This window comes from Brienomyrus brachyistius, chromosome 1, assembly GCF_023856365.1.
Source record: "Brienomyrus brachyistius isolate T26 chromosome 1, BBRACH_0.4, whole genome shotgun sequence".
In the NCBI taxonomy this organism is placed as follows: Eukaryota; Metazoa; Chordata; class Actinopteri; order Osteoglossiformes; family Mormyridae; genus Brienomyrus; species Brienomyrus brachyistius.
Genome location: NC_064533.1, coordinates 5,158,041 through 5,184,666, shown reverse-complemented (window position 1 = coordinate 5,184,666; position 26,626 = coordinate 5,158,041). Strand labels below are relative to the sequence as shown.

Sequence of the window (26,626 nt, the reverse complement as noted above, 5' to 3'; positions counted from 1 at the left end):
ATCCGGGGGGAGTCTGAAGGAGACAGGTGACAGAGAATAGGGTTAGAGGCAGACTCAAAGTGGGGGGGAGCACCAGTTCACATCTCTGGGAGGGGGTTGGTGTATAGCTCAGCTAGGTCTCTGTGCTTCTGATCGGAAGGACACCAGTTCGAATCCCATACTCAGCGTGTCTCTCTTGGATTCTTGAACAATGTCCTTAACTCTCCAAAAGTGTCCTAGGAATGGTGAATGGATGACTGATGCTGTGCTCTGACCCCAAACTCTGTCCTCACCTGCGTGTCCCTGTTTGGTATCCACTTTGATAGCTCAGTTGGTACAATGGAGGACTTTTATTGGAAACTGAGTCATCCTTAGGTTTGAGTCCACCATGAAGGAGGCAATTTTGGGCAGTGTGTGACTCGGATAGAAAGGATGTTGTATCTGTGATCGGAAGGTTGCTGGTTCAAATCCCAAGATCAGCAGAATGATTCCTCCTTTAGGCCCTAAAAGCCCAGTTACTCCAGGGACAGCCTGACCCTGCCTATTCAGCTGTACATTACTTGCGATAAATGCAGCTACTAAATAAAACGTAAATGCTATGTGTATGAATGTCTTTAAAAAAATAGCACAAGAGGAGATATCTGAGAAAAACATTCCCTTGTACCTGTACAAATGGCAAACATAGCCCCGTTTCATAAAGTTTGCATTAACAGTACCAACATTGTAAAGGATTGGAATGAAAGTCTTCCTGTTATTGAGTCAATGTCCCATCACATACTGACAAAGAACTCTGAATTCTGTATATTTTTTATTTTCCAAAGAGGGGGCGCACTTTCCATGCCGCTTCCACCAGTTTGTCAAACACATAATTCAGCGTGAGGATGATTAATCTCAGGCCACGAGAAAGAGATCGACTCTTTTTGCTAAACTGCCAATGAAACAGAGAGCCCAGAAAGTGAAGTAATTTTTCCCCTCTCAAAAAATGTCACCAGGAACATCATGGGTGATCTAACTGAATAACGACTCGAACCACACATCTTCTGCCGTCGAATGGAGTTAAAAACCGCCAGTCAAGCCTTTTAAACATGAAGCACGTCCTGGTTTCATTCGGCTGGGCACAGTGGCAGCCTCCATAGGGCCTACAAAGCCTGACATAACCTTCACTGCAACACCCCATATTCCACAGAGTGATATAAAACAGGACCCGTAACTTTAGCTGAGATGGATTTTGTTCTTTTCGTCATTTACAATAAATCTGAATGTATAATGAAAGAACAATATTTTGTTATTTAGTTTGTATATATTTTACTATTTATTTGCAACAGCTACAGTACAGCAGTGGATCTGGGCTGCTTCAGCCTCAGGATCCGCTTCATCCTTTGGCAACAATAAAGGTTGTTGCCCGATGGGGTGGGCCGTGGTCGATGGTAACAGTTGTCAATGGGGGTGGGGGCGGAGCCATAATTTGACCTTCCAGTTAAAAAACACTGATTTGCAGCAATACTTGCAAATTCACTACAGTTAAAATGGAAAATTCCAGGTAATAAGTCTGGCTTCGGAAGGAGATGGGGGTGACATTGGGGGTGACTGAATTTGCTGGGGTGGGGGGGATATGCATATTGTGACATCACGGGGGGCACACATCCAGCAGTCACATTGTGAAAGGTGGTCACTCTGCAGTGTTGTGACTTCACAGGGGGTACACATCCAGTAGTCACATTGTGAAAGGTGGTCACTCTGCAGTGTTGTGACATCACGGGGGGTACACATCCAGTAGTCACATTGTGAAAGGTGGTCACTCTGCAGTGTTGTGACATCACAGGGGGCACACATCCAGTAGTCACATTGTGAAAGGTGGTCACTCTGCAGTGTTGTGACATCACAGGGGGCACACATCCAGCAGTCACATTGTAAAAGGTGGTCACTCTGCAGTGTTGTGACATCACGGGGGGTACACATCCAGTAGTCACATTGTGAAAGGTGGTCACTCTGCAGTGTTGTGACTTCACAGGGGGTACACATCCAGCAGTCACATTGTGAAAGGTGGTCACTCTGCAGTGTTGTGACATCACAGGGGGCACACATCCAGCAGTCACATTGTGAAAGGTGGTCACTCTGCAGTGTTGTGACATCACAGGGGGCACACATCCAGCAGTCACATTGTAAAAGGTGGTCACTCTGCAGTGTTGTGACATCACGGGGGGCACACATCCAGCAGTCACATTGTGAAAGGTGGTCACTCTGCAGTGTTGTGACATCACGGGGGGTACACATCCAGCAGTCACATTGTGAAAGGTGGTCACTCTGCAGTGTTGTGACTTCACGGGGGGTACACATCCAGCAGTCACATTGTGAAAGGTGGTCACTCTGCAGTGTTGTGACATCACGGGGGGTACACATCCAGCAGTCACATTGTGAAAGGTGGTCACTCTGCAGTGTTGTGACTTCACAGGGGGTACACATCCAGCAGTCACATTGTGAAAGGTGGTCACTCTGCAGTGTTGTGACATCACGGGGGGTACACATCCAGCAGTCACATTGTGAAAGGTGGTCACTCTGCAGTGTTGTGACATCACGGGGGGCACACATCCAGCAGTCACATTGTGAAAGGTGGTCACTCTGCAGTGTTGTGACATCACGGGGGGCACACATCCAGCAGTCACATTGTGAAAGGTGGTCACTCTGCAGTGTTGTGACATCACAGGGGGCACACATCCAGCAGTCACATTGTGAAAGGTGGTCACTCTGCAGTGTTGTGACTTCACAGGGGGTACACATCCAGCAGTCACATTGTGAAAGGTGGTCACTCTGCAGTGTTGTGACATCACGGGGGGTACACATCCAGCAGTCACATTGTGAAAGGTGGTCACTCTGCAGTGTTGTGACATCACAGGGGGCACACATCCAGCAGTCACATTGTAAAAGGTGGTCACTCTGCAGTGTTGTGACATCACGGGGGGCACACATCCAGCAGTCACATTGTGAAAGGTGGTCACTCTGCAGTGTTGTGACATCACGGGGGGTACACATCCAGAAGTCACATTGTGAAAGGTGGTCACTCTGCAGTGTTGTGACATCACTGGGGGCACACATCCAGCAGTCACATTGTGAAAGGTGGTCACTCTGCAGTGTTGTGACATCACGGGGGGCACACATCCAGCAGTCACATTGTGAAAGGTGGTCACTCTGCAGTGTTGTGACATCACGGGGGGCACACATCCAGTAGTCACATTGTGAAAGGTGGTCACTCTGCAGTGTTGTGACATCACGGGGGGCACACATCCAGTAGTCACATTGTGAAAGGTGGTCACTCTGCAGTGTTGTGACATCACGGGGGGCACACATCCAGTAGTCACATTGTGAAAGGTGGTCACTCTGCAGTGTTGTGACTTCACAGGGGGCACACATCCAGCAGTCACATTGTAAAAGGTGGTCACTCTGCAGTGTAGTGACATCACGGGGGGTACACATCCAGTAGTCACATTGTGAAAGGTGGTCACTCTGCAGTGTTGTGACTTCACAGGGGGTACACATCCAGCAGTCACATTGTGAAAGGTGGTCACTCTGCAGTGTTGTGACTTCACAGGGGGTACACATCCAGCAGTCACATTGTGAAAGGTGGTCACTCTGCAGTGTTGTGACATCACAGGGGGCACACATCCAGCAGTCACATTGTGAAAGGTGGTCACTCTGCAGTGTTGTGACATCACGGGGGGCACACATCCAGCAGTCACATTGTAAAAGGTGGTCACTCTGCAGTGTTGTGACATCACGGGGGGCACACATCCAGCAGTCACATTGTGAAAGGTGGTCACTCTGCAGTGTTGTGACATCACGGGGGGTACACATCCAGTAGTCACATTGTGAAAGGTGGTCACTCTGAGTGTTGTCGGTGCTCTGACCCTACGGCTGTTGATGTGGCTCTTCCAGGTAGAGCACCGGACAGCTGTGACCATGAGGGGGGGGGCAGCGGACGCTCCAAGCCCCCACCAGGTCTAGCTAGAGCTTCCCGCAGCCGCCCAGTCCCAACCTGCCATCACCCGCATGCCGATGGGAAGATGAGCGTCACCGGCCGGCGTCCCTTCAACGTCCTGGCTGTCATCTTCCTCTTACTGTCCACCGCAGGTGAGGCCCTCTCCTGCTGTGGGCGTGGCCAAGTCCGGGGTTGGGGGGGCGGGGGGGCGGGAGAGCAGCATCACTGCCTATCATTACATCTAGTGCGAGGTTAATAAATGCATTTATACATGGCCTCTCAAAGTGGAAGTGCCCAAAAGCAGACTGGTCCAGTAGCACAGTCCAGTTGGACCATATTGCCAAGGCAACAAGAGGACCCCCCATCACCCAGAAGTCCCAACAGAGGGGCGACTACATGGCCTCTCACATTAGACCCAACTTTATATGATCTGTCATCACTGAGATACAAAAGTGAGAATGAAGACAACTAGAAAGGACTCGAGTGCATCACAAATGCTTTTCGCATGCAGGCATTGAACTTGCAGACCGGAACGTTGCTGCATTGAAAGGCTTTGTCCTGCCTATTTATGTTTGTATATTTTGTCTATATACAACAAAGCAAGTTCCAAAGCTTCAGACCAAAGCAAACACACCAAAATGGAGTCACAGTTGCTACTGGGCCTAGTTTGTGTCTCTGTGCTCGTCTTTTGTGTTGATTCTTGTGCCTTAAATACATTCAAGAATGCTCTTTCAACCAGCATGCCTCTGACAGTGTGAGCAGGGCAGTGAACAGAGCCATGTGACACGAGGCCTGACTTCTCATTTCCATTTTATTTTTTTCACACGTAAACCTGCCCTTTTGGGGTAGAAATTCCGCATTGGTTTGCTCGTTACGGCTTAACGAGGCTCTGGGGTGAGACAAAACACAGTGATATATTAACAGAACGGCAATCGGTCTGGTGAAAAAAATCTATACTAATGTTTACAGTTGATATGAGTTTCTAGCATGTAATGAAAAATAAATTAAATGCAGCTTTTAAACACAATGAAGTGGACAGTAACCTGTCAGCATGTTTGTATGTCTCTGCTGCTCCTGATTAATGCAAGTTTAATGAGCTCAGGAGAGACGGTGGGAATTGAGGCTCCCTGATTGGCTGTTGGTCTGAAAGTCACCTGGCTCGCAGTTTATTTCTAATTGCTCTTTTCTTTAAAATGCACCGCAGAGGATTATAATGAATACCTGTTGGCTGCTTTAAATGTTTGCTTGGAAGGTGGGAGCCTTGGCAAGATTAGATTTATACCTGTTGTCGTTTTTAGCTACATTTACCGTGGCGCCTTAGCCAAAAAGATATTTGGGCATATGCTAAACTTGATGCTCTTTAATTCATCGAATCTTGCTTCAGCATCCTCCAGCAAATGAAACCAAGTTCTTCATCATGGTATCGACTGACTTAACTCCGCTAGCTAGCGACCCCATGCCTTTTGCTACCACCTGGTACCAGCTAAACCTGTTGAAATCACTGTATATGACCCAGAGCTGTGTTTAACCTTTTCTCGACTATACAACATGCTTACGTGATGCACACTTTTCAGAAAATGGGTCCCAGATATGATGTCTTGTAGGTTTTGCCCAGTGGTCCTACTCTTATGGGAGAACCACCTTGAATTGATAGGTTTCCTATCCAATCAGACCCGATTTTGGCATAAAGTGGATGTCATTAACAGACCTGATCTGATGCAGACTGAGATGTGAGATCCACATGGACAGTGTCTTACTATTGTTTAGTATAGGGTTGGCCAATCTTATCCAAAAAGGGCTGTTGGGTATGTGGGTTTCTTTGGGTGGGTTTTCATTGTAACTCCCTAATTAGGTTACTAATTAGAGGACTGATTGGCTGAAGAGTCCTCACACCTGGGTTTGATCAGCTGACCTAAAGGTTATCACAAATACCTGCATACACACCGGCCCTTTGCGGATAAGATTGGCCAGCCCTGATTTAATGTGACCACTATTAACGGCTAAGTAAAATCTCTTTTGCAACTGGCAATAATTCAGTTGCGCTTTAACAAGAATTGACCGCTGTAGCTCTCTAGTTCAACTCCCAATAGGTCTGCTTTTGAGCCTTTGACCAAATGTACTTACCTCAGTAAATTCCTCTTGTAGTGGTGAATTCTAGGTTTTTTAAGTTAGGAGGCAAAAAAGAGGCCATAATTCATACAGAGAGGCCAACCATATCATTAGCCAATGATATGTTTTGAATTGGTGAGTGACAGGAGAGCGGTGCTGTACAGGCCAATCAGCTTTCAGTTGGGACCAATTTGAAAACATTAGGCAACTTCGATGTGTGTGTATAGTCGAGTCCCTGACTAGCCTCGCTGCAAAAGAGGAGGTGGGATTGAAGCAGTAAATGCAGCTGGGGTTAACTGGCCAAAGGGCTCGCAAAGCAAATTTTCGCGTATCGCAGTGTCAGTGATCTGACCTCAACTGAAAAACAAAGCAAAAGAGCAATGAAATATGAAAGGCGCTCGCCTGGCCTGCTAGCGCTGTTTGTCGCAGACCTCTTCTGCTCACTCCAGTTAACAGTACACAGCAGAGGGAGGTGTACCGAAGTAGTTTATTATAGTTATTGTCTCCCTCCCAAGGGACGAGAACAAGCACAGGGAAAAAATAGGAGCGGGGCAGGTGGGAGAGAAGGAACAAAAAGCCGTCTGTTCGACATGTGATTAAGAAAAGAGAAACGGCCCCTTTTACATTTAGCTGGGAAATTGGCTGGAAAATGTTGAGGTTAGTATTCAGGTTAACTGTAGGGGGGGGGGGACAAAAAGACAGACACACAGTGCATGCACACACACACACACACACACACACACACACACACACACACACACGCACGCGTGCACACAGGCAGTACACACATACAGTGCACATACACTCGCTCAGAGAAATAAGGGACACTGGTTATTTACAGAGAGGTCTTGTTCACAAAGGGATTGTTCATCGCCTGTGTCTCAAACTGACCTAGCTAAAATAGTTTAAATGCACACAAACCTTGGGATTATTCTTAGAATTTTAATAAAGTATATTTAAATCATAAGTCAAATACACCCACGTTTTTCTTTTTAAAAATATCTAATAATATTCCATTCTGAAGTTGTGTATATAAAGTCCCTGCTTACAATTCACTCATAATAATATTTTCTTGATTACATGGCTGCCAAAAAATGTCAAGGGGTCTCTTGGGGAAATACGAGCACTTTGCCCTGTCAGAAATTCCTGAGGACACTATAGGCTTCTGCGTAGCCCAAAAAACACAGGCGTTCCTCATACTTGGTTGTTCCACTCTGAGCTTCTTGCCCTCAAAGCCAGAAGCTTCTCTGAGCCCAACCAAGGTGCTTATTACCCCGAGTGGCTCAGAGCTCCTCCTAGGTCCTTCACTTGTCCTTCTCTCACTGAGCGTGTCAGGATTTTTCTTTCATTAAGTGCTTTCCGCAAGTAGAGGATGGCTTGGCCTTGAGTCGTGTCCAGCTGGATCGCAAGGCTTAGTCATATCAGAATGGCCTCTACATTACATACAAGCGAAGGACGCCCTCTATAAGCTGAATTATGTGCAAAATATTTATAGAAAATAAAAATTATTCTATGCCTAATGAAAAACAGAGTAGACAGTTTTTAAATCCTTTGGGTACAGTCAAACATCGAATCAGTGACCAATCGGGTGACATAGACACTCGCCTAGAGCAGCGTTTTCTGAAGTGGCACTGACTTAACACGCCCATTTCACTTTGCCCCTGTGTCGGGGGCAAGGGGGGGGGCAGCGACAAAGCTTGCCTAGGAACCCACATGGCCCTCAGCCAGCACTGGGTGGCATCTCCTGCAACATTCTATTAGTTATTCCATTAAACTCAGCTCACCAATCCGAAGCTGCTTCTTCAGTTTGGTAATAGCTGGACTCACGGTGGTCTCAAATAACGATGCCGCAAGCTATTAAGATGTGTAATTGTGTTATGACTCACCCTATTTCATAAGCCTATGATAAAAAAAAAAATGTTTATAAATGTCTGTCTTGCATTATATTCTGCTGCGGCACAGTGTCCTGCTAGGGGCCAGTTAAAGGATTTTCATTGTTTTTGACCTTTTCGAGGAATTTTCTGGCTGTTAGGTGATCTCTGTGCCTTTGCCGATTGCCATCAAAAACACATACTTAAATTTAATGCCAAAAAAGCCCTTTCAACATCATCTAATAAGCATAAATATAGTAGCCCATTGCCGGTTTCAACTTTCAAGCCAGAAATATAAAAGGAACAGAACTGGAAACGAACTGCAGTGCTTGAAGGGAGTTGCGCATTTGCACACCAGCCTTTAGACGTGCCTTTCAGCTCGTATGACTGATCAGTCATTGGGTGGCAATTGTGTTGTTTTAGCTGGCGATGGTGGGATGGCTTTTCATATCCGTGTGGGAGGTAACACCTGAAGATGTTGGGGAGATATTGCTCAAAAAAAAACTTGCAGAGATAGTCAACACCTGCCTCTTGCAAAAGCTTGTTGGTTCCTGCCGGGGTGGAATTGTCTTTAATGCGGCCCAGTGGGCATCGGGCCCCTCTGGAAGGAATTCCCACGTTCTTCTGCCATAACTGCTTATCGCATTCACTGCAACATCCATCTATATGCAAATGACAGCAGGTTCTCCTTTTAGCTAATGCTCGCCGTGGATCCAGTCTGTCATTATACAGCTGAGCTTCCTGCTTGAATGCCAAGTCAAGCATCTATGCCTGTGAAATATGTTAAGGATATAAAGGTAGAAAGAGAGCCTCCTCTTACGCGTTTAAGCTGCAGCAATGATGCATCTGTAATGTTTCACAGAATACCTCCTGCCAGTGAACTTGTTGACTTTTTCGTTTGGCTCTATGAGGTGTGAAAGTGATGTGAAATGAATCCAGATCCAAGCATGAAGATTTCACCCGTTTGGCTGGGCACTGAAATATCACTGGGGGGGGGGGACAACAGCACTTTCATTCACAGGACAAGGTTCCTTCTTTCTAGGGCCCCAATCAAAAAGTGAATCCCCCGGCAGATTCAGGGGGCCCAGCACTACACAGGGGCCCCGCCCAGAGGCGCAGTAGGGGCACGGATACCCCGGCAGATTCAGGGGGCCCAGCACTTTACAGGGGCCCCACACAGGGGTGCAGTAGGGGCACGGATACCCCGGCAGATTCAGGGGGCCCAGCACTTTACAGGGGCCCCACCCAGGGGTGCAGTAGGGGCACGGATACCCCGGCAGATTCAGGGGGCCCAGCACTTTACAGGGGCCCCACCCAGGGGTGCAGTAGGGGCACGGATACCCAGGCAGATTCAGGGGGCCCAGCACTTTACAGGGGCCCCACCCAGGGGTGCAGTAGGGGCATGGATACCCTGACAGATTCAGGGGGCCCAGAACTTTACAGGGGCCCTACCCAGGACTTTGTGCCACGATGAGGCCTTTCCTACACAGTGTAACGTGATTCATACCCTCAGGTTTTTTGCAGCAAACATGCAGTTAAAGTCAGTCATGTTTTGTTGTTGCAGGTGCAAAATAGATTTTGTGGGGTTTATTTAATCTTCTGCTTATCCCATTATGTAAATAAGGCCAGGATATTGAATCTGTACCCTTGGAAATGCCTCAGAAAAAGCATTTGCAGCCGCTGTCATAAATCTAGATGAACTTAGATGACAAAGCGAACATTAAAACAAACTCTTACGTAAGTCTGTGCGTTTGTCCCTATATATGTAACAGTGCATTCAAATAGCTCTGCAGCCCTTTGCTTTAAGTGATCTGTAACAGGCATTTAAGAGTTCAATAGAAGATTAATTATCCCAGCATGCAAGCAGTTAAAGTCAGTAGCAACTAATGTTCAACCATTCAACCATTGTTTGTCGTGTGTTTTTCTGCATAGTTGTAGACAGAAACGGTTCAAGTTACTATTTCATAGGTCACATTTGTTTATTTATGCGAGTGAAGACAGTGTACATCCCCGGTGTACTTACATCACTGATTGACACTGAACTGCTATTTATATGTAGCATCAAATAACCCACCATAGGCATCGTAGTACTGTAAGATCCACAAAACACTCCGGATGTAGTTTAGACCCCAACTTTAGAAGGGAAAATGCATAAAAAGCTCGGCATTTTTTCAAATGTGTCTACAGGGAGTTCGGAGCAGCACAGTAACCAAGACTCGATAGATGGGTACTGTGCTGAATGTTCTTTTCCTGTTTCAGTTGCGTGATTTGACAATCATGCAGGATGGGAAGACAATTGATGCAACATCCAAAACTATGTATCATCTAGCGTTTCGGCGGTTTTAATTGCTGAGCAACACAGGCCCACCAGTGCACAAATATAAATTCTCCCGACGATGCTGGCCTCTTGCGTAGGTCGCGGCACAAGCTCCAGGCAGAAATGTAAACCAGTGTTAAGTGACGTCATTGCTCCTGACCTGCTTCTTCTGATTTCCTCTGTAGCTCTCTCAGCACACTTCCGGGTGTGTGAGCCATACTCCGACCACAAGGGGCGCTACCACTTCGGCTTCCACTGCCCGCGCCTTTCCGACAACAAGACCTACATGTTCTGCTGCCACCACAACAACACGGCGTTTAAGTACTGCTGCAACGAGACCGAGTTCCAGAACATCATGCAGCTCAACCTAACAAGCACCTCCGATGGCGTCACACACAAGTAGGTCACTGAGTAGACCTCCCCTAAGTCCCGGCCATTAATGCTGACATTCTTGTCAAACTCCTTCACTACATCTCTAGAATGAACCGGAAAACCAGTCAACATGACAATGGAGAGTGTTACTTGTTGTGATAGATATTTGATTATGCAAGACTAACTGCAATGTCTATATTTTGAATTGTTCAATATACTATTGCGTTTTTAGGATGAATTCTGCCTGTTTTTGCACATCATGCACAAGAGTCACATTTTCCTCATAAGCTACTTGTGATTCAGCCCAAATGACAGTGATGATATACGAGGCCTCTTTGAGGACATTGATCTTTAATGAGATCAGGTCTGGAAGGCTCTTGCCCATGTAGTGCTTTTATGTTGATTTGGAAAGAGGGGGATTCTTTACAAATTATGCAAGAGTTAAGACTTTATTTTTTGAATGGAGTGTCTTTCGGCGCAGAATCAAAGCCTGTCAAGACATGACCTTGATTATAAAGATGTCACATGGTCGTGAGCTCGAAAATGTGGAATGGCTCCCCAGGCAAAGCAGTACATTAGAATAACTGTGTGAAACACTCCAGTTGGGTTCTCCAACTAGAACCACATGCTGTAGTATACCGGGGATGGGGTTTTCCGTCTCAGGGTTACGGGGACAAGCAACGATGCAGTGAACACAATACAGAAGGCCAACATGAAAATCGAAACAAGCTGTTTCACGGAGAAAGAGAAAATAGAATTGGAGCATGTGCATTGGGGAATAACCAGGCAGAAGTCCAGAGAGGCATCTGGGCTGGCAAAGAAGCACAGAACAGATCAATTTTTACCAGTAGACATTAACAAGGGACAGGTGGAGAATCTCAGTGCAAACAATCCCAGTCACATGACTGTCCCTCTCGAGATGGCCACACCCTCTCTCATAACAACCATCCTGTCGTCCGGGATACCGCTTAACAACCCTTTTCATATTCATGTCCCAGTTTGTCTATGGTCTTCCTCACAGACACATATAGTCACAAAAATAAATCATGGGGTCTATTTCAGCAAGTAAAAAAACACGCTTCACAATAACTAAAGGGACAGATTTTGATTTAGCTCATTACTAAATAGCAGAAGGGAAAGCAACATTGTATGGAAATCATGTTCCCTAGTCTTTCTGCAAAAGGACTGTAGGGAAGAGGACAGCCAGGCAAAATAGCCAAAGCAGTAGATTGCAGTATTTATCAGGAATATCAGACACTATATTTCAACAGTGGGTGGGATCATTTCCTGGAAGAAGGAGTAAAATAGTCTGAAGCAACAAACCCCATCTATAAAATCATTTATTCTTTGAAAGCAGTTGCCGGGTTTCCAGGAAAAAAACTTGCTCTTTCCTGTTGCTCACCCTACCAGAAACAGGTTTCAACCAAAAAAATCCACAGCAGGAGGAGAGAAACGCAAAAGAGTAGTGAAAGGTTTGCAGTAAGGCGAGCCAGGGCTGTGAACGCTTGCTTCCTTGCCAGTGCGTTCTGCCCAGTTCAGATTAATTCAGACAGAGGTGGGGAGACTGCGGGATATGGACTTTCAGCTTTCATTTCTGCTTAGCAGGAAGCCTTATGTTTGGGTAGCTGCATCTACACCTTCTTGACTGGTTTTCATAATACTCCATTATCGGTGGCTCTTACTGTCATGAGTGCAGTGCTGACAAAAACAGGCAGGTGCCCCAAATTGGCGATATCCCAGCATGCCTCTCTCCTGATCTGCCACAACTGCTCTCTGAGGAGGAGTGTTCCTTTGTTTGCCCTGACTACATCCTGTAGAGGAACTATGCAAAACACCTTGTGCTCTGCCTAAGCCTGGTGAATTAAACTCACAGTTTTCAGCACGTCTACGGGTTTGAGATGTCAGTCACACAGCCAGTGTCAACTTGCTGGGAGCGAAAATCCTAGCATGCGCTGAAAGAGCTACACTGACCTGCGACTAATGCTGATCGCTGTGGCAGCCCTCAGACACAAACCACAAGAGAGGCAAATTGCACCTTAAGCTGACACAAAGATGTCGACAGATTTATTTCATATCTTCTCAAGATTCAAGATGTTTTCTTGGCCATGTACAACAAGTGTAGTGGAATGCATATCCTTTCATCATCACCAGTGCAAGAACATTATACAAATAAATCAATACTAAAGAGTTATGCCATAGTGTGCTGTAAATAAGTAACACATTACAAATCAAGTGCAAATAATGCTATCAATAGACAGTAATCAGGGACAAGTGGAGTGACAAAGTTGTATGACTTTCCCACCCAGGATTTCCACGCCCTCTCATAACAACTCTCTGCTCTTCCTTTGATGACTTTTTTCATATTCACAAAATCTCTAAAATGCAAGTAACATTACAGCAGTTCAGATGTAGCTGAGTCTCAGTCAACCGGTGCAAATACTCTCAAATGAGCATTATAAGTGATTAAAACCCTTTGTAATTAAAACCGCGAGCATGCAAACATTTAGTTCTCCACTTTATCTAAGATCAGCTAGCTTTGTCTAAAGCCGACATTTGCTGTGTAGCTCAGTCAGTCTCATTCACTGGCTCGCTGTTTCCTCACCATCCATCTCGAGTCTTCTCCCATTATGGCCTGCTCCCATTGAATCTAAAAATAACGGCTTTAATATTGATATGGATTAGGCTAATCGCCCTTGCTCGGGCTATAGATTAGTCATGCAAGTCAAAGCGGTATGTAGGTGATGATTTGAGCTTTAGATAATCGCTTGAGTGGAAAGGCATTCTGGGTAATACCGAGACCCAGGAGTCTGATAACTGAGACGCCAGCAAACTAGCATCAATCCCATCACCTTTTGCCCAATTCTGTCTCCTAAAGGACATCAGTAATGATCGTCGATGTCAGATCCGGATGTCCAGATGTTAAAATACCATTTCAAACTTCAAGTTCTGTGTGCCTTATGGAGGGGGGTGGGTTAACTCCAAACTATATCTTCCTCTAGTCATCAGGGGTGGGGCCAATCCAACCCTTCTCGGAGCACCAACCAAAATTTGATTGACCTACACTGGAGATCAAAATCAGAGAACAATTTATGAACACTTGATTTTTTCCAGAAATAATGTCAATATTTTCATTGCTCAACATTCGAAGGAATTACTGTTGTGGCTATACTACGCTACTAGAACAGTGTAATACAAAACAACCAAGGAAATTGAACAAAAAAAACTTTATTTTACAGAAAAAAACGGCGATCAAAATTAGAGAACAGCAATGACTGGAGCATGAAGGTAGATCGCAACTAAATTTTCTGAAGGTTACAACAGTCAGAAATGAATAGTAAGTGTACAGGCCGTTCCTTTGAATGACTTCAGCACATCTGCGTCCCCCAGGCACCACTAGTCTCTCACACAGCAATGCTCTGATTTTGGGCCACGCTTCTTGCAGTCTCCTTCACAGCTCAGTGACTGTACTGGGTTTCTTAGCCATAGCTTTGTCACCAAGGATTTTACAGAGGTTTTCTATTGGGTTTAGATCAGGACTCTGTTCTGGCCATTTCATAATTTCAATGTTTTAAACTGCTTTACCCGTTTTGCTGCTTTGAAAATATTCCTGCATGAAAATTTCACCTTTCACTGACTTCTTAAAACAGTTCAGTCTTTCCCCAGTCTGACGATGACGATAATGTTTCCCCTCAGACCCAACTAAATTAAACTTGCTTTCATCACTAAAGTGAACTTTGGACCATTTCTCCTCTGTCCAAAACCAAGTTTTTGTTTCAACCAACCAGTTGAGTATAAAGAGTCACAGTTACATGGTAGTGAACTGGTTGGTTGAAACAAAACCGTGGTCTGGATTTGTACTCTCTGGACCTGAAATCTCCACCTCTGGGGATGATCCTATCAGCTATCTTCTGGATAACCTGCTGCCGGAGGGTTTCAGTCACTTTAGAATGGCTCAACATCTTGCAAAGTCATTGGTTAAAATACTGCTCTTTTACTCCTGTTTGGATAACTTCCAAATAGGTCTACGTAGTGACCTTGACATTTAGGAAATTGTAGGTTGTTCTCTAACTTTGATCTCCAGTGTAGTTCTCATTCATCACCTTCCTTCCAATTCTGACAGGTTGATAAGATAGAGGGGCCCCTGCTGGCCACTGGGCCCCAATCAGCTGCTTAGTTTGCTTATGCCTTGGGCCAGCCCTGATCAGGACCACTCGTTTCATACGAGTAAGCCTGTGATGACTGTCATTCTGCCTTTCGATAAGACCAGCTCAGAGAGAACTGGAAGGCAGTGGTTGTGAGTCACATGGTTTTGTGGCAGCCCTGTAAAGGGGATGGGGGATTAAGCAAACAAATGACAGAATCACCCTATGATGCTGCTGATACATTTTTCCATTTACAAATCGTTGTTATATGCACTTGTAAGCGCTTCACGGTTCAGGCTGTCTGGCTCCACCATTGGTAAGGTGAGATGTAAGGCACCCACTTATGTATGAAGGTGGCTGTACTGTTAACATCAAAGACATCACCCCTCTCTGCATTCGGCACATGCTATCACTGTGAAAGTCGCTCTCATCGAATGTCCTTGAGTGCCTCCATAAATTCTTAAGATCTTCAGAGGAGCCCACAGTTAGAGTCTAACTCACTCAACCAGATTTACCTCTTCGAAGTGATTCACTGCTATGCAAGAATATGATGTGGGGCTGAAGGGGGGCATGGTTGGTTGGGCTAAATCTTTGATATCTTTATATGACAGTTATTGTAACCTCTTAATAAAATTCCCTAGCATGTGATTTCAGGGTGATACATTGAACCACAAGCCTCGGTAGAGCTTGATTGATGACTATTAGTGTTTCCAGAATGGAAACGATGAAATTAGTCATTTTTGAGGGACAAACTGATTGGCTTCCATGACATATAAGACTCTTATTCTAACACATTGATCACTCTCTGCCTCTGACGACAGTAACTACACGGCTCTTGTTGGCGTGTGGATCTATGGCTTCTTCGTCATGGTCTTGCTGGCCCTGGACTTCCTCTACTACTCGGCCATGAACTATGAGCTGTGCCGAGTCTACCTGGAGAAGTGGGGCTTGGGTGGACGGTGGCTCAAGCGGGCCAGGAACCAGTGGGCCAGCGCGGCGCAGGCGGAGGACGGGGCCTCATCACATCCCATTACCCTGGCTCATCATCCCAGACACAGCCTGAGAGGGGAGGCCCAGAGTCCTTCCGGCATGTCCTACCACACATCCACAGCCTGGTAAGTCTGTGGCCTGGTTCCCCTTAATGGTGCCTGGTCTCTGGTATCATCCACTCAAAGAGGATTAGCCTTAACCTTAACATATCTTTGCATAAATCATTCATCCAGTGAGGGCACTTTAAAACATACAGAAAGACTCCGCAGAGGTAAAGCCTTAATCGAATATCACTGTATACCAGTGCAATTACCAGGATACCATCCTGGGGTAGAAATTTGGGGTATGTTTGGCTGAGGGGGATGGAGTATTGATGATATGGGGGCTCCCTTATGGGGGGTTCCTGAGCTCTTATGGGAGGTACCTGAGCTCCTGTAGGGGGTCCTGGGATGGTTCTACTACATCACTAAAGATTGGTTAAATTGGGTCTGTCTCTGTTGAGAGTGCAGACAGTCTGCTTAGGTGGGCACTGCCCAGCCCCTGCCCACCCATAGCCCTGCTGTGTACTGTAGCCCCACATATATTGTAGCCCCACTGTGTACTCTAGCCCTGCTGTATATTGTAGCCCCACTGTGTACTGTAGCTCACTGTGTACCATAGCCCCGCTGTGTACTGTATACCTGCTGTATATTATAGCCCCGCTGTGTACTGTAGCCCTGCTGTATATTGTAGCCCCGCTGTGTACTGTAGCTCAGTGTGTACCTTAGCCCCGCTGTGTACTGTAGCTCACTGTGTACCGTAGCCCCGCTGTGTACTGCACACCTGCTGTATATTGTACAGTAGCCCCACTGTATACTGTAGTCGCACTGTGTACCATAGCCCCGCTGTGTACTGTACACCTGCTGTATATTGTACAGTAGCCCCACTGTATACTGCAGTCGCACTGTGTACTGTAGCCTCGCTGTTTACCAAGAACCTTCTGTATACTGTAGCCCTGCTGTAAACTGTAGCACTGCTGTGTATTGTAGCCGTGCTGTGTACTGTAGCCCCATTGCATATTGTAGCCCCACTGCATACTGTAACCCCGCTATGTACTGCAGCCCCACTGTGCACTGTAGCCCCTCTATATACTCTATCTCGTTGGAGATTTACTTACACAAAATTGTTCAGAGGTTCTTTCTGCCTTTAGAACATTTTCGTGTAAGTAAAACTCCAAAGAGCTATACTGTAGCCCCGCTGCGTGTTGTAGTCCTACTGTACACTGCCGTGTCTTTGTTTGAAGTACCCAAACGGACCTAGACAGCTGCATCTGTTTCTCCTGCAGGTGCATTAAAGGACACATTTGAGTCTCTGCCAGGTTTTTCCCGGGACAGACATAGCGTGTCATCTGCTGTGGGTGAACGGATCCCTAGTGGCAGGATCACGCTGGCACGCGATTCCACTCCTGCCAGGCCTCCTGGCGCGTCTCACACTCCCCACTGCGAATGTCTTGCTCGGCGCCTCCGCTATTCCGCTCTGCCCTGTGCCCTAACTGCCACCCAGGGGAACACAGAGCAGCCATTACAAGACGACGTGCACTGCAGCGGGCAGTGCGTTATCCGCGGTCTCCCCTTCAGCGTTTTGTGCAGCTGGCTCGTGGTGGTCATCTCAGTTCAGAGATGCCTCACTGGAAGCCAGCGTGGAATATTTACTGGGTAATGTGGTAATACTGTCCCTTCCCTTTGAAGTAATCGATACCAACGTGTTCAGAAAATTTACAGAAGAAAAAACAACTTCTTAGAATTTTTATATCTGGAACATTCTTCCTTTGATTTTTGCTAAATGTCTATTGTTTGTCTTTTAAAATTTATTGGCATAAATATTTGTCATCACTTGCCTAAACATCGTGTATATAATAATATGTGCCGTTCTGCTTTTATCATCGTCATGGCCATAGCTGCTGGCGTGGTCTTCAGTGGCATCACACTGCCTGGCAGAGCGCACTCCGCATGCCTGAGGTTTGCGTTGCTAACGCTGCCTTTCCCGCTTCTCTTACTTAGAATCCCATCATAAATTCCCAGCAGAATTTGGGGGGGGGTGGGGAGGTCCATCTGTTTGTAATAACCTGTAATTTCTCTTTCAATTGCTTTTGATAGAAGTTGAGACTTGGAGATCCGTCAGATTTCAGGGTCCGATTGCACTTTCTTCCCCCGCTTATTTTTCATACAGAGAGAACGGGGGTCTGGGGGGAGAGTGATGTTTGGGACGGACGCTCCATGTGAGCAGGGGCGGGAAGGATGAAGAGGTGGTGAGGGACACCGCGCCGGCTTTACTGCCTTTAACCCCCTCGTAGACTAGGACTACCGTCTCTCTCCAGCAAAGACTTGTTGCCCTACTTTAGGAGCGTGCACGAGTGTGCAGGTTTTGTGCTTTGGAAATGTGAAATCCTCGCCGCACAGGACAAATGGCCCTTTTAACCAAGCAGAATGGTGAAATGCAGTGATCTGTCTGTCTTTCCGTTTCCAGTGGAGAATCAAAGCAGTTTATACCTTTCAGTCTGCATATAAGCCACTAACACCCCCCCTCCATTTCCCATCCAAAACCCAGGCTCCTTCTCAAAGAAATATTCTGCTTGGATGCCTAAAACAACTCTTACCGAGCCATTGTTCACGTGTGATTTTGTCTAAGTACCTTACAATCTTACTTCCTTTCTGCTTCACATCGCCATGAATGGAAAGGGGGGGCGTATCTCTCATGCACGTTCCTTCAGATGCCCCCCCATTTTCTACTGAGCAGCACCCCCACCCAGCCGCAGCCCCTGAAATCAGTCACGGCCCCCGGCACCCCAAAGCCAGTTTTGCCCATTTGCGTTTTAATGGAGAGACTGTGAAATGCTCCCCGAACGTCCTTTGTGCTCTGAGCTCCTCTGGGTTGCTTCTCTAATCCAGCTGTTCATTCTTCCCATCCATTTTTGCTTCCCCGAAGTCACAGGCTGGCCCCTACGCTGGCATGCAAGGAGCTGCAATCTCAACATGTTAATAACTGCACACATACGATGAGTTCATGTGAAGAACAGGCACAGTCCTGGTCGTCAGTTGATGCCCGGTGACCACATGTAATTGGCTGTACACTGAGGTCGAATGACTAGACAGACAGACAGACAGAGACAGATGGACTGACACAGACAGATGATATATATTCACTTAATCCCTTAATGCCATCACATGTGCTCACACTCTATGTGTAGCACAGTAGCTGTTGAAACAAGACCTCCCAGGGATGTCAGCATTCAGTGTCTCCCCTTCAGACGCCTCTCGCTGTCACAAATAGCGCAGTTTCAGCAGAGTAAGACCTGCCAAGCCGCCACTACCTCGGCATGCGGCCGACGCAGGAACACCGCCTGATCCTCCGTCTCCATGTTCATGACTGTCAAATTAGAGCAGACACCTGCGGAATGGACTTGTGAGGCAGACTGGACCTTCGGAACCTCCTGTTAGCCTGACCCAAAGGCTCCTTTTTGGCAGATACATTTACCGGTCGCCCATTGACTCATCAGTCCCCTGCCTTTGTAAATCTATACCCAGCTCATTCTCCTCGGGGCTCGGTGATTGAAAAGCCTAGAGCGATTCTTAAAAAGAAATTGCGATTGATGTTTACATGTGAAAGCCTGCCACCTTCAACAGGAGATGAATCTGGGAGCACGAGCGACAGCTTAAGGTTCACAGTTTAGTAGTTTTGCTACTAGAAGCTGTTGTTTTTTTCCCCAGAGATTTTGGAGAATAAAAAAAGTACCCAACGGGTTCTGGGCCCAGCTGCTTTCTGTATATAAGCCCGAGTCTTTAACTGCTGCGCCACCTGCTGTTCAGTAGCTGCAAGATGAGAAAATTTTAAAGGTGGAATGCAGAGCCCTTAAAGAGGTCCTTCCCTGGTATTTGAGTCCCAACCCAACAAGGACTGCTTGTATCACAGTCATCTTAAATATGATTTTAAGTTGCTCTTTGCAGAATTATTCATCACACATTGTGATACGATCTCCTGCCAAAGCTGGGCTTCGGAATTCCCCCACAGTAGTTTGTTATTGTCGTTTATTTACATGCATTTCTGCTGGTTGACTCGCTGTAACAGCAACGAATGGAGCCTTGGAAACATGTCATTTTGATGTCTTGGCCGGAACTGGGAGGTATAAAACGCTTAGTGACGTAAGAATTACAGCAGAGTGCAGCAGATATGGGTGGCATGGCAGCAGATGGCAAACGGAGGGCGCTAGCGTGCTGTGAATGTAGCTGCCACCTGTGATCTGTCACCTGTGTCCTCTGTGACACTAAATCCTATCATGAGATTTGGAAATATGTTCCCACTGCAGTGTCTAAGCAGGAGCCGCGAATATGCAGATCAGGTGGATAAATTCCCTGGTGTGAGACTTGTTGTTTGATCATACCGAAGGGATTATTGGCAGGACCTGGAAAGATAAAACAGGTTGGAGGCGTGTAGTGGAATCTGTCTGATGGTGTATGCAAGCCAGAGGTGAGATTGTGTGGTATTTAGCGGTGCAGGTGGGCCGGGGGAGTAAGCGGTAGGCCGCGTGTGCATTGGGTCGTATAAGCAGCAGGTTGCCTGGCTTGGCGTTGCAGCAGATCCTAATGAAAGGGCATCTGTGTCCTGACTCTCCTGCTCTGCGTGCCAGGACGACCCGACCCGCCTTCAGGAGGCGTCCTGTGACTCACCTCTACCATGACACTCAAGATGGTCTCATAAGAGGCTCAGGCCATCACCACCAGCGTCTGACTGGTGACGGCGAGAGGGCTGGGACCGGTTCCAGTCCGTTTAGCTCTGCTGGAGAAACCACACCACTGCAGGTCCCATGAGCTTCTGATAACTGGGTTTACATGGTGACGGACCCTTGTCCCTAGGTTGTAAACACCTGAGCCTTTGGAAGGAAGCCAAAGAGCAAAGATGGCCAGTCTCAGTCTCCTAGGACCTCAGAGTTGTTTCTGGTACGCACTTTTCTGAAAGGGGACTTCATTCAGAGTGCTGGCTGCTGGGGCTGAGAGAGAGTGAGAACTACTGCATCTACCTTCCCCAGGGACTGCAGCTAGCTGCCCGCATGCTAATGCATCAGCTTCGGCTGCTTCCCCGCATCACAGGCATCGTCCTGCTCCGATTCGCTGGTTGATTGAATTCCGATTATCGGGGCCTATAGGAGTCTTTATTACTGATTAACCCCCTTTGCGGTCAATGCGTGCAGCTAATCAGAATGTCGCCGGTTCAAAGCCCAGGGTCATGCCCTTAAGTAAGACCCTTAACCCTCAAGCACTCCAGGAGCTGTCTGATCCGACTTCCTCAGCTGTGTGTCACCCTGCATGAAAGCGTCTGCTAAAAAAAATGTAAATTTGTTCCATTTATGGTTCCTCAAATTCCTTTAATCCAGACAAAAATACTTAGTTCTATTTTATTAATACGTTGAAGTCACTTCCCCTTAAATTAATAAATAACTCCCCATACTTCAGGCATATTAATAAATGAAGAAAATAAAAGCTATTTCGTAGGGTTCCCAGGGCTCGTAGCCAGACGGTAACGATCCCGAAAGCTCCGACGGAAATTCAAACTCATTAAAGAGGACATCTTTTTGGTAATGAAACCTCACAGAATACACAAGTCAGCCCGAAACCCTTTCGTGCTTTTGGTTCTCCTCAGACCATGCATTTTCTATCACATGCTATCGATTTAAATCTGCGTTCAGCTTTGTTAAAAAAAAAAAGTTGTGACAAGAAATTTGCCACTGCTTCAGAGACAGTCCTTCATCTTGAAAGGTGGTTACATAATGTTAATTACTTAAAGAAGCCTTAATTACTTAATTACCACTCCTGTTACTCAGTTTCCTTCAGTACATGTTAGTGTTCTGTATTCCTTAGTTATAAATAATTTCTCTATTATGGCTTTTTGCAGGATGTCAGTCTTTTACTCCCTCAATTGACCTTGGACTCTGCTCAACATTAATGGTTCTCAACCTATTTTTATCCAAGGACCCCCTGTGTCCATGAAAACATGTTCGATAAAAAAAGTTATCGATAAAAAATTGATATAAACTACCACCCAGGCCTAGCTAGAGCAACGTCATTTCTTTTCAACACTGACCACAGACACCCCCGGTTCAGATCCACTGTTCTAGAGCCTCTATAGGATTGAATGGATATCTTGCTACTGAACAGACAGAACCAGGATCCCTGGGATAATATAGGGATTAGGAGGGTATTTTGTGCGTAAAAACGCCTGAGCGACACAGTTAGCAGATGGACAGTACTGAGAGTATGACCAATTCCACAATAAGACGTAAATGCCAATAAACGGCATAAAACTACTGCTGTAACGTCTCTTGATAAATGGTGCAGCCATCTTGGATTCTGAGCGTCGATTCCTCCAAGTTTGCGAGTTGGAATTCCGACTTCAGGGGGGCGTTCCAGTTGAAATTTCCAACTAGGAACTCAGAACAAGTTATGAGTTAAAATGGAACAGAGGATGCATTAATGTGACCTTTACTGAGCTGCGATCTGGGACCTCGGGAGTCTGTCGCTAAAACACACACACCTTCTCTACGAGGGAACATCAAGCGGGCCTGAGGTCCTGCTTTACGAGGCAAGTACCACGCCACAACTGTCGGAGCAGATCGGCACAAGCACGTCGATCATACCGTGCAGCCAGCAGCGGACCGGGATACAGGGGGTGGGGGGGGGGGGGGTTTGGATTCTCAAAGATATCAATCTGTAAAAGTGACTCCCCCCCTTCTCTTCTTTCCATCAGAAAGATGCTAAGATGACATTGTACAGCTGTGAAACCAGGGAGAGGAGAATACGCAGTGACACCACCAAGGAACAGGCCTCCATCTTCTGATTGCAGACACAACAGCAGCTGGTACCCCCTGGTGGACCCCGTGTCTCTTCCTTTTAGCTGTTCCTCTGGGTGCCTGATAAAAGTATCGCAACTGGGTAAAAGGGGCTGGGAAGAGGGTCCCCCAAGGTTTGTGATTTTGGATGGGACCCCGAGTACTTGGCCTGTGGGGCTGTTTTTTTTTTTTTTTTTTTTAATGGGAACAGCGCCACCTCTCTTCTGCCGGCAGGCGTGACTCCAAGAATTACTGGCATGGTCGGGTGCACCGTTCTACAGCACTATGTGAAAGGGGTTTATATAAGCAACAAGAAGGGAAGAAAGGTTGTGTCTCTTAGCACCGTTTGGGTCGTCTTTGTCCTACTCTGTTCCAGGTGTGGATAGTTATTAGAATTTGTGGTAGGATTTTTTAGGGGGGTTTTTAATCGACGTGAGGCTGTCAGGTGAGGAGAGAAATGTGAATCTGGGACATCGGTAAAAACATAAAGACTATTTCAGCTTCCAAAATAAAACGAAAAAAAAAAGATTTAATACACCCATCAATATATGAAATATGAATTATTTTGCCTCCCTTTAATGCAGTACAGGGCAGTTTCACAGACATATTCGAAACGATTCTGTCTCTCGTTGCTATGGCAGCCAGATTTACAGGGCTAAGCTTGGTCATCAGTTCACTTACTTGAAACACTGTTAACAGTAATTGGATTTGCGATGCCGGAATTGCCCAAATCACAAAATAATTAAAAGGGAAAAACATGTTGGAAACACAAAAGTACATTGGACGCCGACATTGTAATAAAATGTGTCTGACTACTAAAATTCTAGAGGAGACGGGGTGAAGGATGAGATAGCATAGCGTTAGCCGTAGCCCTGGAATAGGTGATAGTGAATGTCTGTTGCCATGTTTTAGAGCTCTTATTGACTTTAAGCAGAAAGTGATACAAAGTGCAGCGCTCCTGTGAGTAGTGTAATGTGTCTGTATTGTAGTACCTACTTGATTTAGAAGGATTATACGCCATCGTGTTGAGTAACTGTGGTTCAAAGGGAAATTGCAGTCATTCGATCTCGGCGCACACTTCTTGAACAAAACTCAAGTCAAGCACAGGTACTCTACTGAACATGACAGGAGGCTTTCGGGCCACTGTAAGTGGCTTTTTCTCATGATCACGTCACTCGCCACTTTATAGAAAACTTCCCACAGAAATTTAGCCTTCTTGGCTACCTGTGTTTAATAGGAAGAAATACATGTAGCAGAGCATGAAAATACTATATGCTGCAGACGGAGGTTATAAATTAGGAGGCAGTGATTACTGTAGGTGCAAAGGCAGCTCTTATCCAAGGTGCACTGATGTCCACACTGTAGATGCTCTTAGAGGGAGCATGAGTGTGGTTGGGTCTGGTCCCCGTTGCTTTCAGTTCTATGGCTGTGTGGTAAACACCAGGGGCGGAGCCACAGGGGCACTAGATCCAGCTGATTGGTCCTTGCAGTCCCTGCATCCCTGTCATTGGCTAATGATAAGGTTGGTCCCTCTTTACGAATTATGGCCCCAAATCCTAGACTCGCCCCTGGTGACCACTGTTTAAAGGTCAATCTTTCATTAAAACAGCAAGGTGGAGGTGGGGACAGTATTTAATAGTCTTTGAAGACTTTAATCCTTTCCAGCGCAACTGAAGTGTATAGAGCAGCGGAGTTGATTAATAATGACAGCGAGAGGACACATCCCTATACCCCACCAGTCACATTTCTACGAAACTTAGTATTATAGGTGTCAGGGATTTAGAGATGAACGCCTGAGTAGCATGTTCTTAAACACCACTGAAATGTCACCGGAACAGCATAGGAGTGAGATGATGATTTTGAGAAGCCCTTTGGCCCTGCTTCTGCACGGAGATGACCTCTCCACCCTGTCTTCAGCTTAGCAGCTTACTGCATGGCGAGCATAGACGCACCCAAGCCAGAAGGAGGGCCTCCAGGAGAGAACCCTCCAGGTCTGATCGTTACACATTTTTCCCGCTCTGATCTATGAAACATCTCAACGCCTGAAAGCTTCTGCAGTTACTTGTGTACCTGCAGGGGGCGATACTTATGAGAAGGGTTTGGTGAAAAACAGGAGCGATGCCACCCCATCAGACCTCACTAACCTCGCGTAATAAAGCTCAACACACAGCCCAGCATCAGCCTACTTGAACGAAATATACTGACAAATACCATCTCATTGGTCCAATAAAAATCTTGTTTATTTATTTTCCTAACAGCATCCAGAAGTACAACTGTATCTTTCACGAATTTGTACAGCTGTACATTTCACTAATTCAGTCCGGGCTAAGTAGCACTCAAGGGTACAACAGCATCACCCTCCGTGTGACCTGAAACCTCTTAGTCATTTTATCAGTGGCTTCAGCATTAGGCTCTCAGTCTGGAATATGACTGGGAGAGAGAGGGGAAAAATCTCACATTAAATCTTAATAAATAAATGGCTTCTCGAACTTAATGAGATCCTTTAAAACATTTTTATGTTGTTAATGTTTGTGCTGCACCTCCAGGTTCTTGAAATTCTGCCCTGGAGGTAGAGCTAATGATACTACCATTCTGGGTAAAGGCCGGCAGTCAGCCAGGGCACTTTTGTTCATCTCACAGGGACAATGTAAGCTTCGTTTTATCAGCTACAGTCAATCCGAAGTTCTCATTAATGAAAGTTTAATGACTTATATGCCGTTATTTATTCCCAGTGGTGAGAGCGGCTGATCGTCTTCAATCTTTGTGTGGTCTGTATTCAAATAATTGGCTGGTGTGTATGATGGCGGGTGTGGGGGGGGGTCTATGGCTTATGTCCCACCCCCTCAAAAACCACAAGGTCTAGGCAGTTCAACCAGAAAAGAAACGTCCAACTGCCCCAACGAAAAAAGGACTGAATTGAGATTCAAAGCTGCAGTTAAAAGCCGTCAGATATTGGTTGTGGCGTCAATGTGGATCAGTGCTTTTGGTGTTAATGGGTAGCAAGTAGCTGGACCCCCTCCCCCCCCCCCCCGGCATAGAGGCCACCAGACTCAGCTTTCCTAATGGAGCTTAAGTGATCATGTCAGCTTTGCAGTCTATAATGGAGCTGTAGTCCTGAAATCCAGACACTGAGACGAAGCTGCTCTTCAGCGCTGCAGGAATGACAGGGGTGTCCATCGCCGAGCCCTGGGGGACCCGTGTAGGACCCGCGGATCAACCAGCGGGAGTGTAGGTCGAAGCCCACATGGAGGCAACCCGGCCATCAGCACCGAGTTACACTTTGTCTACATGTTTCCTGGTGGGGGTGGGAGGGGGGGCTGGGAGTTAAGGTTGCCGGGGGAGGGTGGTGCCACCGGTTGCTAAGTTGGTGCCACCAGCCAGGGAGGAGCATAGAGACTGTGACATTTACATGCGGCGGATACATTTTCCCAGCAAAGTAACATGGTAAAAGAGCATGACCGGGGTAAATGATCGCACCTAGGTACAACAGAAGAACCACAAACATCAGAACGGGCCAGATCAGCTTCGCTTATTGTTTTAGAGGCTTTGGCACTGGAGGGTAGGGAATATTATCCTCTTTACCTCACGCCGAGGGTGAGATCGCTCACCGCTTCTCTTTGGCTGATGAGGTTGCCATGGTAACAGTTGCCTTACAGTGATTCCCCACCTGTACCCAGTGGCTTTGTAGTGGCAGGTTATTCATCCCGGGTGTGATGTCAGTACGCACCTGCAGCTGTTTATGACTTACTACTAGGTAGAATGTATGGTTTAAGTCAAGCTGTAATTGCACTTGTTAACTTTGTATCGTTACACCAGGGAGAAATAAAGATCTATCTTTTCCAGTGTGTTTAAATGACTGAGCGTGATCCCTTTCCTCTGTTTAGGGACATCGAGTTTCCCGTTTTTGTTCGTCACAATACACAGTCACACTGTACACTTCCATGTTGTGAGATGCATTTGTCCTAGACGCGATTTGAGTTCTTTCATTGCATTGTCGGGCTCGCTACAATGACT

The 26,626-nt window shown here is 46.4% G+C and overlaps 1 protein-coding gene across 2 annotated transcripts in view; it reads left to right on the top strand.

Moving 5' to 3' along the window:
- The window catches only part of LOC125751896 (protein shisa-like-1a), a 36,834-nt gene extending 10,942 nt beyond the window's left edge, over positions 1–25,892 (top strand). Inside the window, exons 2-5 of one of the 2 annotated variants that reach the window (XM_049031315.1) lie at positions 3,910–4,104; positions 10,435–10,648; positions 15,585–15,878; positions 22,531–25,892. In XM_049031315.1, the coding sequence (XP_048887272.1) occupies positions 4,038–4,104; positions 10,435–10,648; positions 15,585–15,878; position 22,531 (576 nt within the window). In that variant the 5' untranslated portion in view covers positions 3,910–4,037 and the 3' untranslated portion in view covers positions 22,532–25,892. Of the gene's footprint in view, positions 1–3,909; positions 4,105–10,434; positions 10,649–15,584; positions 15,883–22,530 lie in introns of those variants that run through there. The other variant, XM_049031306.1, reaches the window with a different exon arrangement.
- The last annotated feature ends 734 nt before the right edge of the window (positions 25,893–26,626 follow it).